General features: G+C 38.2%; 1 protein-coding gene across 1 annotated transcript; it reads right to left on the bottom strand.

Moving 5' to 3' along the window:
- Positions 1-1,011: 1,011 nt before the first annotated feature.
- drd4b (dopamine receptor D4b) lies at positions 1,012-16,441 on the bottom strand. Its single transcript, XM_053513572.1, is given in 5 exon segments — positions 1,012-1,629; positions 12,113-12,711; positions 12,963-13,075; positions 16,107-16,384; positions 16,387-16,441. Coding segments are annotated over 5 exon segments (1,290 nt in total). The 3' UTR covers positions 1,012-1,384.
- Positions 16,442-18,112: the final 1,671 nt, after the last annotated feature.

The raw sequence follows: 18,112 nt of genomic DNA, 5'->3' as shown, positions 1-18,112 counted from the left end.
AATAAAATATCTGGAGTAACTCCTGGCTGGCAACCAACAAGTCCAGCGAACTGCTTCAGTGGATCAGACATTTAATCTCTTATTCAACCAGACATGAAAAGTGTGACTGACACCAGGCAGCCCAATTTCAAACTTCATTAGGAAGTCAGTTTCCTAGCTAATTTGCCATGATAAAAGTGATGTGCACCAGTCACAACTGTCCAAAAATTTCACGTCTTTTTACTTTCGGGATTCTTACCACTCAACTTTAACAGCAAAAAATGTTACCTTTCAATTTGTTTTTACCTTTTACATGTTCATCTTTTTTAAGTAATTACCAACTAAATACATAATTGATTAATTAATTTAAAATGTGATGTATTAAGCTTAATACACTGTTGGATTTTCATATGTGATTGGTCAGTCTTGGGGTCAATCTTGTATAAAAACAGCTCTGACTGTAGATCAAATCAAAGATGAATATTAATACACTAGTTCTAATATTTTATCGCTTCCTTAGCAGCAACTTCCACCTAATATAAAACTAATTTTACTACTATTAGTGTTATTTAAAAGACAAATTTATAACCATCCATAAACTTATTAAATGTGTATGTAATACTCATGAAAGGAGTCTCCAGTGTCAGCACTTTGTAAAAGTCCGTAAGTATTATCAGAGCTCAAAAGACTTCAGAGTGGAGGGCTTTAAACTTTCTGCTTTTTCCTGAAACCAGAAACTCAACATGACTATTTGCTTGTTTTTGTGTTACTTTCAAGATATAGAAAAAAAAGAAAGGCTAATTAGGGAGCTAGAAAAAACAGCCAAACTTTGCTGCTACAGTGGAACAATAAACCTCATATAATAAAACCAAATAAACAAATATCAGTCATCAGATGTGTGTGCATCATATGTATCTTTACTTAAAATGATCTCCATTTGAAAAATAAATGTGGACTTGGTAAATGTTAGGCACATTAAATTCTATGGCCAAGTATACATTCAAAGGCATATAAAGTATGTGAATGGTCGAATATAGAAAAAGAAGAATGCAGAATGTAATACAATAAAGATTACTTACACTAAACAGATGCTTTGTCCACATGCTCCATTCTTACAGTTTTTATATGAACAGTTTTCAGCTGAGTTTTTACTTCTACAGCATCAATGAAATGCCACCACAAAATTATTACCACTGCTGCTCCAAGAACATTATTTATAGGCAGAGTAAAGGGCAGCTGACCAATTTTGCATACCATCAGATACATTAATAATAGTTATTAATAGTTATTATTGGTAGGTGGACCTGATAAAATGGCCAGTGTGTAAAGCATCATGGCTGGTGTAAATGTGCATACAGGTGTGCTATTTTTTAAATAATCCAATATGCCCATTGTTTCAAATAGTTCATGGCATCATTATAGTTTCATCCATTCTGCGAGCTGAGAAACAGCAGGTGGTATGTAGAAACTTCTGGAAAAACCTGCGGAACTCAGTGTTGAAGACGGTGTAGATGATGGGGTTGAGCGCACTGTTCACGTAACCCAGCCATGTCGCTGTGCTCATTAGGTAGTGTGAGATTTCACATGTCTCACACAGGGCCCGTGTCGTGTGAACTACGAAGAATGGAGTCCAACAGAAAAGGAAGGCACCTGGAGACAAACAGAATTAAATGAACCTATGGTGTGTCTCAATTATGCACAAGCCTGTTTTATGCACAAAGACTTGAAAATCATGTGATATGATAAAACGAAATGTTTTTTTTATTGATTTAATTATTTACTAGGAAGGTTTTTTACACATGGAGGACATTATGTGTACGTGATTTTAAACCCTCAATGAGCAAAATAGATGTTCATGGAAAAATGGATTAACAACACAGTGAGACTATATACTGTAGTATATACCATAGCAGAAATATAATCAAAGCAAGCATAGTAATCATAGCAGAAATATTTTTTCCTTACAAGAATGAATGTTACTTTAACAAAAAGTATTGTTTCTTAATTTGAGAACTCAAAACATCATTAAACAGTAGAGTAGGATAATATAACCCACAGCATTATGCCGCAACCTTCTTTTCCATCAAATTGTACAAAAAATTCCCCTTATACATCAACATATTGTTATTATTGTATATTATTATATATTATAAATCCTAAACCATATACAGAGATTCACAGAGATTATTTGTGTTCCTCTGAAATTATATAAAGACTGTAGGTGTTTATTTATAAATGGCTATTTTCCTAGAAATTCCTGAAGAAAAACCTGAAAAGGCAGCATACTCTGACCGGAGCATGACCTGTGTCCTTCTCATAAAGGAGGAGGAGTCTAAGTGTTAGAATTAGCAGGCATTACAACAAAGTTTGCGCAAAAAGATTTGGATAAATCAGTAATGCTCCAGGTGACACAAATATTTATTCTGAGTTATGCAACTGTTGCACATGAGCCTATTGTGAAAATGATCTTAGTGTCCGAATTGAAATAATGTAATGAAAAACATTTATGACTGAATGCAACGAATAAGTTGGACATATGGATGAGTTTTATGCATGCTGTGTTAAATTATTTAGAAAATTATGATGAATTTTTTTATAAATATCCACTCTGATATAGCAACTGCATTGTAACATATAATTTTTTTTTTTTTTTACTAGCTGGATGCCTAATTTGATGTAATACATACACTGCTGTATATATCAGGTTTTATGTATTAAGGGAAGCGATTTTACCTCAGGCTCCAATAATTTATATTGAATTAAAGATTTAAATGATAAGCTTAATTTAAATTCCTATCTGTAAGGGTTCAATTATACAAAAGGTAAGATAATGTGTAGTACTGTGTAAAAAAAATATATAGTATTGAGCTCCCCTTCATTTCTTTATACTTTGCTTCCAAAGAGACAGACGTTCTTGTATTTTCTAAAGTAGTCTTGATGAATAGTTTATCCAGGCTTCCTGAAGGACTTTTTGGCCCTACTTTTCTGTATAGTCCCTATACCTAAGCAATTTCAGGGGAATTTTTTAATGTTTGTTAATGAATCATTCACGCATAAAAAACATTTTACTTAATGCGTGAATCAGTGAGAAACAGGTGCAGATGATGAGAGATGATCAGGCTGGTGATTAGTATACTGGTGATGCTGAATGGTTGGAACAGATGAGAGGGGAAATGAGGTTGCTGCTGAGGTTCTTGCAGAAACAACCATTTTTTTAATTGTATCTTTAGGCACTAAAACTTTCACACACACACACACACCCTTTTTTTATGTAATCTACATCATTTAATTTAATTTAATTTAATTTAATTTGATTCAAACAAGGAACAAAGTCACAGGATTTTGTCGGGCATACATAAGGGGCAGTAAGATTGGACTTGTTTTCAGCTACTATAATTTGTAAAGTGATTCCAGGACTTGCTTAGTGTCTATAACCTCCGGCTAAAGTTCTAATTTCTCCTTATAATAAATTCCATAATTAAACTGAATGTGAAACAGAGATACCAGGACTTTGAACCGTTAGATACAATCAGGTAATTTACTTTGTAAAAAAATGAATTAGCTAAAAACGAAGAAGCCATGTAATGTCTCAAGGTTGAAACAGCTTGAGACATCATGAAAGTGTGACACATAATAAGGCAGAAAATAGATCATGGAAGTATGAAAATGGCAAGGATTGTTAATGCAGAAGATGACGTGATAGTTTAGATGTTTTTTTTTCCATGCTTCATTTAGAGGTGTCACCTTCAGTACAAATGTAATTATAATATGTTTTTTTCATTCAGAATCATGAGACGAGTTAAACTGAGCCAAGACATGAACCATAAGAAGAAATACTAAAAAATTCTAATAAACAGGGATTGGTTTATTATAAAGAAAACTCCAGGGATTTTTTTTTATTCTATTAAATTTAAACATCACTCAGCATATCAAAATAAGAGATAAACGAATACATGAGTAAGAGTAATCTAAAATTTTTTTGTTACTAGTTTATACTGATATCAAAATGAGTAACCAACAATATTTAATCAAGGGCATCGTTGAACATTTTATTTAAATTGTTTATGCTGGTTGCTCTTGTGTGCTGCTATTAATTAGCTTTTAAAATAGAGTTTCTAATGAAGGTGACCATTGTTAAAAGCGCTATATAAATAAAATTAAATTGAATTGAATTGACTGAAGGCTAGTTAGGGAAGAATATAAACCTTTTTATATGCAGCAAATACAGTGGTTACTCAAGCGGAATGTCTATGACTGCCGCGCACTCCGTCGCGGCAAACGGCAACAGGCAAAATAAATCAGTCGCAATTCAAAGTAATTTGTGAAATGACCGCCAGGTGGCGCAAAGGGACATTTTGCAAAACCGCTGCAATTAATTTTGTTTAGACAGACTCTCTGTTTCTATCTGTCTATTGTCTATTATTAATAACTAAAGCTGCTCACATGGCGCGCGCTTTCACTTTAAAAAATGCAGTGTTTAATCAAGTATATGTCGCCTCTCCTTATGAAACAAAGCATTTTGATCAAAGGGGAGATTAGAGGGGGAAAAGTAAAAGTGTGTACCAACAACATAGCACAATGCATGTGTGTGAATGGCCGAAATGTGGTTGTGAATAAATCTTTTGGTGAATGTGAAATGTTCACGTGAACCCGCGGCGCATATGTGCGCTCTTTCCCTTTGCCGAGTTTTGATCTGAAGTCAGATGAACACCCGTGCCGATATGAGAGATTTATAAGAGATTTCTCTTTCCCAGAAATATAACAAATACAAATTTATATGTGTTAAATAAGAAACGCATGCCGATGTGAGCCAAACGAGCTGAACACTTTCTATGCTCGCTTCGAGGCTGCAGCTAAAGACGCTAGCGATGCTAATGCTAGCGGCGCTAACGGCTGCAGACAGGAAGACACTGCCAGCACCAGAAGCGGGTTCATCATCACCGAGCATGACGAAGGAGAGCCTTCAGGAGAGTGAACATCAGGTAAGCAGCAGGACCAGACGGCATCTCAGGCCGTATTTTCAGAGCATGCGCAGACCAGCTAGCACCTGTGTTCACAGAGATATTCAACCTCTCTTTATCTCAGTCGTGATCCCCACATGCTTCAAAGAGTCCATCATTGTTCCTGGTTCGAAGAAACTCCATCCTGCTTACTTCAACGATTATCGCCCTGTAGCCCTCACCTCAGTAGTGATGAAGTGCTTTGAGCGCCTGGTCAGAGACTTCATCATTTCTTCACTACCGGACTCACTGGACCCACTACAGTTTGCATACCGCCCGAACCGTTCCACAGATGATGCAATCTCTCATCTCCTCCACACATCGCTCACTCACCTGGACACTAGAAAAGGGAATTAATATTAAAATGCTCTTCATCGACTAGAGCTCTGCATTTAATACTAGGGATGCACCGAAATTTCGGCCGCCGAAAATTTTCGGCCGAAATAGCATTATCGGTTTCGGCCGAAACGTAAGAAAGCGCCGAAAATAAAAGCCGAAATTGTCGCCACGCCTCTCCCATCCTCCCGTCTCGTTCGCGCTGTCATTACGCATCAAACACGGAGTATGTCGGCGGTTTGGAAGCACTTGGAAGCAAGTTTTGTTATTGTTAAACAGCCTTATTACTGTTATTTATTATCAATAAAAGTTTGATTGCTTAATTAATTTGTAGTTTTTTTTAATACAAACAAAAAGAAAATATTTTAAACATGTTTTTTTAATGAAGCCATTTTCGGTTTCGGTATCGGTTTTCGGCCAAGTGGATCCAAAAATTTCGGTTTCGTTTTCGGCCCAGAATTTTCATTTCGGTGCATCCCTATTTAATACCATAATTCCCTCCACACTCACCACCAAGCTGGAACACCTAGGACTCAGCTCATCTAAGTGTAAGTGGATCTCCAACTTCTGGAGATCCCCAGGGTTGTGTTCTGAGCCCCCTGCTGTACTCTTTGTACACCCACGACTGCGTGGCCACTACCAACTCCACCCCCATCATCAAATTTGCTGACGACACTGTTGTGGTGAGCCTGATCACCAAAAATGATGAGACGGCCTACCTAGAGGAGGTTGGAAATCTGGAGAACTGGTGCCAGAGGAACAATCTCCTCCTGAACGTCAGCAAGACAAAGGAGCTGATAGTGGACTTTAGTACAAAGCAGGAGAGGAACTACCAGAACCCAGTGGAGAGAGTGGACAGCTTCCGATACCTCGGTGTTCACATCATGCAGGACCTGTCATGGTCCTGTCACATCAACACCGTGGTAAAAAAGGCCCGACAGCGTCTCTACCACCTCAGACGCTTGAGAGACTTCAGACTGCCCTCTAAGGTATTCAGGAATTTCTACTCCTGTACCATAGAGAGCATCCTGACGGGAAACATCACAACCTGGTTTGGAAACAGCACCATGCAGGACAGACAAGCTTTACAGAGGGTGGTGCGATTAGCTGAGCGCACCATCCGCACCGAGCTCCTTGACCTGCACTCGATCTACAGCAAGCGGTGCTGGACTAAAGCCAGGAAGATCGTAAAGGACCTCGGCCATCCCAACAATGGACTGTTTTCTCTGTTGCGGTCTGGGAAGCGATTCCGCTCCCTGAAGGCCAACACAGAGAGACTGAGGAGGAGCTTCTTCCCGCAGGCGATAAGGACTCTCAATCTCATACAGGACTAATAACATCTTTTAAACTCCCAACATTGACTGGACAATCATGGTCACATTCATACACACTTGCACTACATAGTTATACATCTGGAACATTGCACAAGTCACTTTAATAAGTCACTTTTCATGCATATTTGCACAACCACTGTCAATTAAAATGTATATATATATATATATATATATATATCACTTTTTTATCTTTTCTTTTATATTTCTATATTTCTATATTTTGTGATATTTTTATTATGACCTTATTTGTACAGTTTATTTTACTAGTTAAATAAATTTTTCTTTAGTATTTCTTTTTATTCATATTTATTCCTTACGTATAAGTTTTTAAGGTCTGGCGGTCGTATAAGCATTTCACTGCATATCGTACTGTGTATGACTGTGTACATGACAAATAAAATTTGAATTTGATTTGAATTGAATTTGAGCCGCCTTATCTCAGTCATAATATACAAATATGTTTTTCCTGTGTAGTGAACGCGCGCACAACCTCATGCGGGCGAGCCTTTCTCTGAATACGCCGTATAAACGGGGTGGGGATAAGAAACACCCCACCTGCAGAACTAGACCAATGATTATGAATGCGTCAAGGATAACAGCATGGAAACTGACTGGCCAAACAAGCACTAACAACAGCTCAAGGGCTTGTAAAAAAAAAATATTATTTAGACTAGCTAATTAAGTTTACTAGCTAACTATTTTATTTGTACATGGAATAAACTGTTATATAGCTTCTGTTTATATCGGTTTATTGTTATTATAAAAAAAAAAAATTTAAAGACATCAAAATTTAAATATAAAAAAACTTGAAAAATAGACCTACAGAATAGAACATTAAAATAACTTAAATATACACTTCTATCTTTGGTATCATATGGTTATGGTATAGTACTGTATATCGCGGCTGGAATTCTGTTTTACTAAATAATATTTATGCAGTATATTTAGGGCCTCTTATTTCTATTTATAAAAATGATGGGTTGTGTATCGAGCGATTAAAAACAATACAAGGCGTGTTATGATAAGGAAACTTTCTATCTCTTCCATTTCAGAGATTGAAAAACTGTAAAAATTGTCAATTTTGGAATCCATAGACGCTTAGTGGTCCAAGCACAACGTAATGATCTTTGTATGATAAAATGACTTGTGGCATGAATCTATGAGTGGATGCGCTGTAATCTACGTTTTAATCGAATTACATAAGCTGATTTTTTTTAATTAGTTTATATAAAAGCAGACATTTTGCTTTCTGTAAGTCTATATTTTTCACGTCTGTGAGGCGAGTATACATGGAGTTTCGGTTCATTTGGTTCATTTTCTGACGCGCTCAAGTTCACAGAAACCGAACTTGCATCTTATAATAATGCAAAAACACATCGACATCTGCTGACGCAGTAGCACGTCCTGACAATGTTTTAATTTTTATGGTCATTTATTTATGTTTATTTCAGTTAATAAATCTACTACAAATTTAAAGAACACAAAATATAAGATGACAAAAACATGCATGCGTAGCTTTTCTAATTACATGTGATAAAATCTAAAGGCTCACTGTGTTAACGTTTACTTTGCTTAAATTCGATCCTAATAAGATTTTATTTAAATTCTACATTTGTACTGTAATTTTAAAACTGTGATTATGAATTCGTTTAACTACAATGTTTCACTTGATTTTATCCGCTACTACGTGCAGCTCTAACGGAGTGCGGCTCATTAATCCTTGAGAGAATAAACCGTTGCCCGAGGCGTCAGTCTGTAGTTATATAGCGCCACTCAGCGGTAGAAGCCAGCAAACGTGAGGCGTGGCGGTAAAACGAGAATACCACATGAATAACATCTGTACAAGGGGCATTCAAGTCAAACTGGGACTTGTCATGAAATTTCTAGTGAATGAAGGGATAAAACTGATTGACATTTGTGGAAGACAGTATGCTGATGAAACTCTTAGACATTTGAATGGTGCAAATGTAGGTTTGAGAAAGACCCAGAGGATGCAAGGATTGCTTGAGTTATTAGCAGTACAGTCCTGATTGGGCCAATACAGGAGGCCCTGGGAGGCCAGCGTTTCAAATGTGAAGCAGGCTGTCCGGTCAGGGCTCAAGCGTACTGGGAAAATTTTCTACCTTATAGTATACAAGCACTAGTAAAACACTAAAATAAGCGCATCAGTGTAAAAAGAGATTACATAACAAAGTAATAAAGGTAGTTTTTACTCTCATAACTGTGTCCTGTTATTTCGCACAATCAAAAGTTCTAGTTTGACTTGCACTAGCCTTGTATACAAAGGCTAATATGTTAAGGTATGGATTTGGTATGAATGTATTTCCAAGAGGGAGAATCAAGTTGCATAAATCGCAGATAGTTTAATACAATTAGCATTTTGTGTAATGACACATTAAACATATGAGGTCTGAAGTCTGAGAGTTGACATTTCACAAGCATAAGAAAAATATGTGCACTTTTTTACTAGGCCACAATGTGTTTTTTTCCCTGTAAATGTATTTTTTTTTTGTAAAAGGCTAATATGGCTTTATACAAAATGTTCTGAAATAAGTATTCATAAAAATGTACCCTATCTAGCTGGCATGAATAACAAAATGACTCAAATTATTTATTCTGAATTTTCTGGGTTTCTAGCCATCATGCTATACAGCCGCATGTTCACAAAGAAGATTCCATTAGGACCCACAAACAAAGCTGCACATTGCCTCGGGTAATCTGTCCAGAATATTTTTTTTTCTTTGGTTGTCAGCTTTAATATTGATTTTGTAAAAAGTCAAATTTCTGCACTCATCATTATTATTTTGCATACTAGTATGAAAACAGAAGAAAAGGGAAAAAACTCAAACACACTCACACACACCCACACCCACACAGAGGGTCGTTGCCCAGAGATGTCATGTTTTTTAGCCCTTTATATGTAAATATGGATTGCCTTTATGTCCAATATATGACAAAGCACCAGTATCTGTGTCCATTTAAGGATTTCTTCTTCTAGATATAGAATAATTTTTATTTGAATTAATTTAAGTTTATTATTATTTTATTATGATTATGTCAGCTAGTAACTCAGGTAACTTCTACAGCACCGGAGCTGTGCATCTGGTGCTATTCTAGCCACTTGTGTTACCACGACTGCGATTTCATCACGGACATAAAGTTAAAGGAAAGAGGCTGAATGCTATACGACGACAATGCATCCCGTCACCGAGCTCTCTTCACACTTTAGTTTCTTGCTGGAAACAACATGATCCTACCTCTGCACCCACCCTACTCGCCAGATTGTACTCCTGCGGCCCTCCTCACAAATATCAAGATCCAGCTCAAAGGTCGCCATTTTTACACCATTGCGGAGATCCAGCACAAATCGCAGAAGGTGCTTGACATGTTTTGAAAAGAAGACTGCCAGGACATATTCCAGAAGTGGCAGGAATGCCAGGAGTGCTGTATTGCTGAGCAAGGGGACCATTTTGAAGGTGATAGCGTGTAAACGTAGAATAAAATACTTTCTTGTAAACGGAGCTAATCTCAAAACTTTTTGATATCACCTCATATCATCAATTCGCAATGCTAATACTAGCCTGCTAGGTAACATTAGCCAATTTGGCAGGCTTTGCAAGAGAATTGAAAAATAATATACACATCTAATCTTTACTGCTACAGCTTACATGAACTAACCACAAACCTAATATTTTGGCAGAATTTTAAAAAGAATCGTAATGTTCATAATTTTCAGTGGTAAAATTACCCAACTCGCTAAAATGAGCTGATAGCCAGCTACCTAGCTAAGGGAAGCCAACCTGAAAGGACTTCCAAGAACAAATGTTAAGTCATATTCACAGCTTAGCATTATCCGTTTTGCTAGCAGCCTGCCAACCCGAGATGATTTTTTGGAGGGTTAAAAAAAAAAAAAAAGATTGCAGAGGCTAACTGTTATAAGTTGTGTTAGCTATCACTGCACAGTTTGGATAAAAGGGTAGAACAGATAGAGAAAGGGACCACCTTTGTGTGTGGGGGGGCAGTTCTGAGCTAGAGAGGCAGAATAGTTCTGGTTTGTTCTATTTGTTATGTGGTGACTGTGGCCAACAACAGTCAAGTTAATAATATTGTTGTATTCCTGGTGTATTTCCTATAGCAGTAAGCGCTACAGTAGAATACATGTTCCTAAAATTCTTTTTATAACCGTTAACTGATCAGATTAGTATATTAAATTAGAATTTAATGAAAATAGAACTGAGGAGTGTCTGATTAAATATGAAAACATTTTTTTTCAGTTTTTATTTTGACATGTGCGAACAACAGCACACAGAACATATCAAGAACAGAATTTGGATTCACACATCGTCAAATTTTCACGCACCTGCAGCGTTTCCGACAACAGAGAAAAACAAAGTAATATAAATAAATAGAATAAAATAAATATTTTGCACTAAATATTTTTTACAAAAATGAAATCACGCTGAAATACCTTTAAAGCTTGCCTCAGGCACAGGCAAATTTTTTCAGACATTGGCTACTAAGTTTTTTCAGTTAAAAAAAATAGCAGGCCTGCCTCAAACTACAAACTGTCTAGTTTTTATTTTTAAAAAAGTAACATGTCAACGTGCTGTGGGGATAGTCTGGAGCGCAAATTATTGATAGTTAATCCCGCGGCAGAAAACCCCCTCTCAGATGGCACAGATGTCCCAGGAATGCAGAGATAACGCCGCGCTAGAATGGCCAGTCTAGGGAAGCGCTGTTCATTTGCTTTCCACCAGTCAAGAGGATTAATATCCAAACAGGACGGATTGTCTCTCATATGCTCTATAATCAGTGACTTCTTTTCGCTTGCCCGTGATAAAATACGTCTGGAGGCACGTGTGTTTGCACGTGATAACGCCCCATGAGTTAACAAATAGCGTATGTGTAGCATATTTATGCCGTAAAACTTTATACTACTACTACTACTAATAATAATAATAATAATAATATATTTTTTAAATATAAAAAACATTTTAAACCGTTTAACTGATAGTAATAATCGGTCAAAATTAATTTTTCCGGTTAACGGTTAATATGAGCATCCCTAATTTGAAGCTAAAGTAAGAGGAGGAATGAGAGCCCCCCCCTTTCTACAAACTATTGGCCTCAGGTGTGATCACGTGACGCTACATGATACTCGGTACTCGTAGACTTGCTCATTTTTCAAGTAAATGAAGTAATTTATTTTTAAAAATTTGCTCATCTTGAAAAATGCTTGCAAACCAGGTTACTCGCAACCTGAGTTCCCACTGTACTTACAGTGGGAAGGTTTATTGCAGGGGTTATGAATATTATCCACAAGGGACCATTGTGGCTATGAAAGATACGTGTAATCTACCAACAGCCAAGTCAAGCTCAATAATTGTACCATACTTACAGTATATGGTAAGATTTGCATTCTCCTTACTTATTTAAAGTAAAAAAAAAAAAATTAACACTTACCCACAACAACAGGTAAGACCTTCATGGCTTTCCGCTCCCTGCCATTGATCTTGGCCCTCTTCTTTCTTTGGGCTGTGTTCTGAATCTCAGAGTAGGCAACAGTCTGAATAGTGCTGTTACTATACTCCGGCGGTAAGGGGCAGCTAGGCTGCATGTCCTCATCCAGCTCATCCACATTGCACTGTGCCAGGTCTTGCTGAATGACACGAGGTAGCACGGGCATGGGAGTTGGCAAAGCTGCCAGTGGTGGAAGAGCTGCAGCGGCAGCAGCGTGCTGAAGCTTACGGCAGGCTTGGATGCTCTTCTTCAGCTTGGCCTTACGGGCCTCCTCCCAGCGGCGGAGGCCATGGAACATCCCACAGTACAACAGAAGCATAATAGGGCAGGGAATGAAAAAAGAGCACACGGAAGAGTACACAACATAGTTGTCATCCTCCAGCTTGCATACCGTCGGGTCACGGTTTGGGACATTGTTTATGCCAAAAATGATAGGTGAGGCAACAGCTAGGGCAAGAAGCCAAGTGCCTGAGAGTAGGATGATTTGCCGCTGGTCAACATGTCTTCGGTTGTAGTTCAACGGCACGGACACTGCAATGAATCTGTCAAGTGTTTGCACAGAATTAAAACAAAAACAAAAAAAAAGTGTGTATATAGAAACAGCTCTGTTTGGGGCCATGATGACAAATTCTAACTTTTTCTTTACAGTTTAACTTATAAATAGTGCTGCTTATGTCTCTAGACATTTTGCAGAAATGTTCCAGCTGGCTCCATGGCCACTTAGGCTATTTCTAAACACTAAGAAAACATTTTTCTGGAACCTGTTACATATGAATATATTGAAAATGCAAACCTGTCAACGCTGATTGCACAAAGGTTGAAAATAGAGGCTGTACAAAGCATCACATCCATAGCCATCAACCCATCACAGACAACCATGTCCAAGGACCAGACGCCACCCTGAAACTAGACAAAGTAAAGTCTGCTTTTAAACAGTTCCCTTTTACATACTAATAGGTTCAGTTACATAAGTAACTAAATCATGGCTATGATTAAACAATTTGAGGTGGACTTATACGACAATCTAAAAAAAAGAGGAGATAAACACATTCAACGGTTGACGTTTTACACATTCTTAAAACATTGTTTTGTTTGTGACCATATTTTTAACAACCCATGTTGTCAATTTGCTGATCAGACCAGAGAAGCTGAATAAAATAAAATATGTTTGCTCTTTCAATATCCATGGGGTAAAAGGCAAATCCGTATGTTTTACTTCCCTCTGAACCACCCGTTCAACACTCAAAATGTGTTATTAAGTCTTGCAGCATTTATTTTTCTCTCTCTGAGACCTCAGCCTTATAAAACTTGCCAGTATTGGCACCACGCTAGGGATTTGTCTGTGTACAAACACCAACTGGGTGAAGGTTAATCTTTTCATTCATGCCCCATTTCAGGGATTTTCTCGGTTTTTGTATGAATCCTTCTAATACATAATGGTGTGTGGACTGGAAGATGTCTTAGTGTACAGTTGACTTTCATCTGGTCTGTTAAGGCATCACTAAACGTCTGTCTTATGCAACAGTGGCAGACAGATTAAACCTGTGCTAGTGACCCGAGGTTAATTGGATCAGATAAGTGGATTACATTATAAACACGTCACAGGACAGAGGTATTTCCAGGCTCTTTTTTTAATGCACTGTAAGGATATGGTAATTTATGTACAGTACTTAGCAAATGTCTTGAGTCACCCTTCATTTATTCATATTAAATTAATTGACATTATGTAGATTACATTAATTACAAGAATTGGATAAAAAATTTCTTACTGGGACAGACTGCAAAGTGCCTGAAGATAAAATAATAAAAATTGAGTGGCTTAACAAACAAACACATTCCTCAAAGGTACAGGGACTGGACTGAAAACGAGAGCCAGAAAAGTCTAGGAAGCAGCCTTGAGAACTATTCCTCAAGACTATATTAAAAAATACAAGAAAGTCTGGCTTTTTGGTGCCAAAATGTGAAGGAAATATGAAATATGAAGAAATTATTAAAAAAAAGAAAGAAATATCTGTAAAACACCACTGCATGTAACGATGCAATGAAATTTCTCGTCATTTGTCCCTAGGGTGTGCAAACCTTTGCACTTTTGCATTAACAAGCTAAATAGGATTGTTTTAAACATAACAGTCTATATGAATTGTATGATATACTCTTATTTAAAAAAAAATAAAACTGTATCTTACAACCTCAAAGGTTCTTTTGTTGGTGCATATTAAGGAATCTCTTAAATGATGTAGAAACTTGTGGAAATAGAGTGTTTATTTACAGAAATTTCCATGTGGATTATTTTTACATTACTGAAAAACCTGTTTATAAAAAAAGATTTGGCTATGCAGCCGATACAATCGGCCACCGAGATGGTAACCTGACCCTGTAAACAACTGCCACTAAAATGAGGATGTATATCCGTTGCCTGATGAGAGTTTTTTGTCCATTCTTTTAGCACTTTGTAAGTTGGAAATAAGATTATTTAGAGACGAATGTAATAAAATTCTGACAGATAGAATATCACAGTGGTGGAGTTGTGGAAAGGGTTTTCACCTCATGGGTACCGTGTTCTGATTTTAGGTGACTGTTAATGCTTCTTTTTCATTCCACATTCAAATCCAACATGCACATGGCTATTCTATTCTATTCTAAGTTGCTCTAATGGTGCAGTCATTTATCATTATTATCCAGATGCTGTTTATTTAAGGTAATACTATAGATGTTAATTTGTTCCTGGAAGAATTCAGTCAGTTAAAGGTACAGTGGATAGTGTTGCTGCCTCACAGCTCCTGGGTCCTCAGTTTGATCCTGACCTCTGGTTGCTCTCTGTGTGTTCTCCATATGTCTGTGTAGGTTTGGCCCAGGTTCTCTACGTTTAATGATTGTATGAATAAAGGAGTGCATATAGTATTTGTTTGTGTGTATGTGGGTGCCTCATGCTCTTGGGGTCTTCTCTTGGCTGTAAATCCTGATTAATGAACAAATGAATAGTCTTTAAATATAGGCTACCTATTTTGAACAAAATATTGACATGCATGATTCATTTAAATGTCCATTGTTGATTGATTGCAATTGAAAATTGTGGTCCTGGCTAAAGTTGGTAAATTTATATTTTTAAATAAATATAATTGTGTATTACTGTGAAATCAACCAGCATATAATCTGTTTGTTGTTCTAAGACACACACAGTGTCTTCTCTCTGTGCACAAAAATGCATTTATTCATCTGACTACCATTTTAAAATGAAGAGCATACAACATATAGGGCCCGAACAGTAGCTCCTTGGCCGTTACCAGGAACATGAAACCAGCAGAGCAATCCCCTTCATGCACATGTTCAAGGTCTTATAACAATCAGGTCGGATATGCTAGTGACCAACGTGTATGGGTAGAGCATACCAAATAATTGTGGGGTTTTCCCCCCTTTGAAATCTCACCATTTTCCTGCTTGTTCTCAAAATAATGGCAGGTATAATCAGATAAGATGCTTTCAATCAATCAATTAACTAATCAAGCTGTATTGGCTACACTGTGTGCGTCTCATTAAAGAAAGGGTTTTAATAAACAATAATGTTTGATTGAAGAAGCTTTACAGTACGGTTGCATTCATCGCTTCTATCATCAAGGTAATTTGAGGAATCTTTAAAAGATCTTCCAGGAATCTTCTGCTTCTAGAGATCTCTAATTGGCAAATGGAGCTTATACTGTAGAGCCATCTGAGAAGGAAAGCGCATTTATCAGGGTTAACGTCTGTATACAAGAAAGAAAGGACGAAACCTTCTTTATAATACATACCATAATTAAAGGTTACCTGGCATTTTGCCCAAACCGAAAAAAAAAACTTCTTCTTCCTGTCCATCTCGGGGTCATATAACTATAAACGTAAAAAAAAAAAAAAAAAAAAAAAAAAATCTGCCTATAGTTTTAAGGTTTTCGTTTTGTCTTACCTCTGCGTAAACGAACAGCGGCAAGACCAAGACGGCGAGCAGAAGATCAGCCGCAGCCAGACTCACGATGAAGTAATTGGTCGTGGTCTTTAAAGCCTTTTCCCTGTAAACACTCAGACAGACCAGGACGTTGCCGCAGATGATGACTACGATGAGAGAAATGCCGAAGATGAGCGCAGGGAAGTTGCGCTCGGTGCTGCTGTGCGGCGGCGGCGGCGGTGCGGTGCTGTTCAGCTCCCTCAGGCTCTCCATCCTGAAACCTGAACAACTTTCCTGCGCGTCTTCTTCTTCACCCACGCAGCAGGTGAACCTTCTTTAATTCGCTGCATCCGCATCCGTCTTTCTGACTCACTTTCTCTTTTTTTTTTTGGTTGCTTCTTTCCTTTGGAACAACTACCCCATGACTGCCTCAGTCTCGGTCAGATCTCCGTCTCCTGACGTCCTGCTGCGCATCCGACAATCCTGGAAAGTCACACATGAACGTTGTTTTCGGTTATATGTTTTCAGTATATTTTTTTTCTTGAAGCTGCTTCAGTTGGAAGTCAAGTTATTGGGAGCACGGAGAGACTCCGCACGCGCACACTGAGTTGGGAGTGCTTTCTGACATCCTGCTCAGGTGCGCCGCGTGGGAGGGACTTGCATCTTTGCATCATTTAACAGCTCCGTGTGAGATCCGGTGGTGACGATGATGTGAAGAAGAAGAAGAAGAGGAAGAAGATGAGGAGGACAATAAAGGAGGAGAATGTCCAGGATGATGATGATGATGGGTGTCATTTGGAGTGTTATAGGAGGAGAATGTCTACATGCACTGTAGCCTGCATGGACATGCACTGGGGAAAGCTAAAGTTGCCTGAGCTTCATTTGTCCTCTTTGCCTTAAAATTGCTTTATTCGTGCTGTGTCACCTTGCACCTCCTTGGCCTGGGTTCGATTTCCGCCCCAGAGTCTGTGTGCACAGAGTTTGCATTTTCTCTGTGTTGTTAAAGGTAACAGTGTGTGCATGGAGTTTGCATGTTCTCCCCGTGCTTGGTGGGTTTTCTCCAGGTATTTCTTCTGGTTTCCTCCCACAGTCCATAGACATGCAGATTAGGGTAATTGCCGTTCCAGGTTAATTGGTGTAGTGTGTAAATGAGTGTGGGAGTGATGGACTGGCTCCCTGGCTCCCTGTCCAGGGTGTACCCCGCCTCGTGCCCAAAGTCCCCAGGTCTCCCACAACCCGGGCTATACAGGATAAAGCGGTAAAGACGATGAGTGAGGAAATGTTGTGGTTGTATAAATATAAGTAGCCCACAATTGCTCAATTTGAGCCTAAATAAATAATAATATCATGCATGTTTTATTACTTTTTAATAGATATATCACATACTCATCTACTGTTTTATCCTGAATACAGTGCCTGGAGCCTATCCCAGGAGACAATGCGCTATACTCCATCATGTGTGAGCCAGAATCGCCATTCACAAATGTACAGCCTTCTTTAAAACGTTTGCACAATTCAAATGTTTTCCTGCAGCTCAATCACTGTACTGTGTTTGAAGTCTTCTTTAAATATCAGTGGGTTTTACGCATTTATTTACAAGAAATTCCATCGCAAGTGCTGGTCTGACTTGAATGCCCCTTGTATCAGCAATAATTGTGTTAAAGGTAACAGTGTGTGCATGGAGTTTGCATGTTCTTCCCGTGCTTGGTGGGTTTCCTCCGGGTACTCTGGTTTCCTCCCACAGTCCAAAGATATGCAGGCTAGGCTAATTGGCGTTCCAAAATTGCCCGTAGTGTGTGATTGAGTATGTGAGTGTGTGTATGTGTGTGTGCCCTGCGATGGATTGGCACCCTGTCCAGGGTGTACCCTGCCTCGTGCCCTAAGCCTCCCGGGATAGGCTCCAGGTCCCGCAACCCGAATACAGGATAAAGCGGTATAAAAGATGAGTGTGAAATTTGTAAAAAATTAACTCCTAAAATTATGAGAGTGAGTGGAGGGGGTGGGGGTGGGACAGGGTTGCACTTTTT

The sequence above is a fragment of the Clarias gariepinus genome, chromosome 15 (assembly GCF_024256425.1).
Source record: "Clarias gariepinus isolate MV-2021 ecotype Netherlands chromosome 15, CGAR_prim_01v2, whole genome shotgun sequence".
NCBI classification, from domain to species: Eukaryota; Metazoa; Chordata; class Actinopteri; order Siluriformes; family Clariidae; genus Clarias; species Clarias gariepinus.
This window is presented reverse-complemented; position numbering and strand designations above follow the sequence as displayed.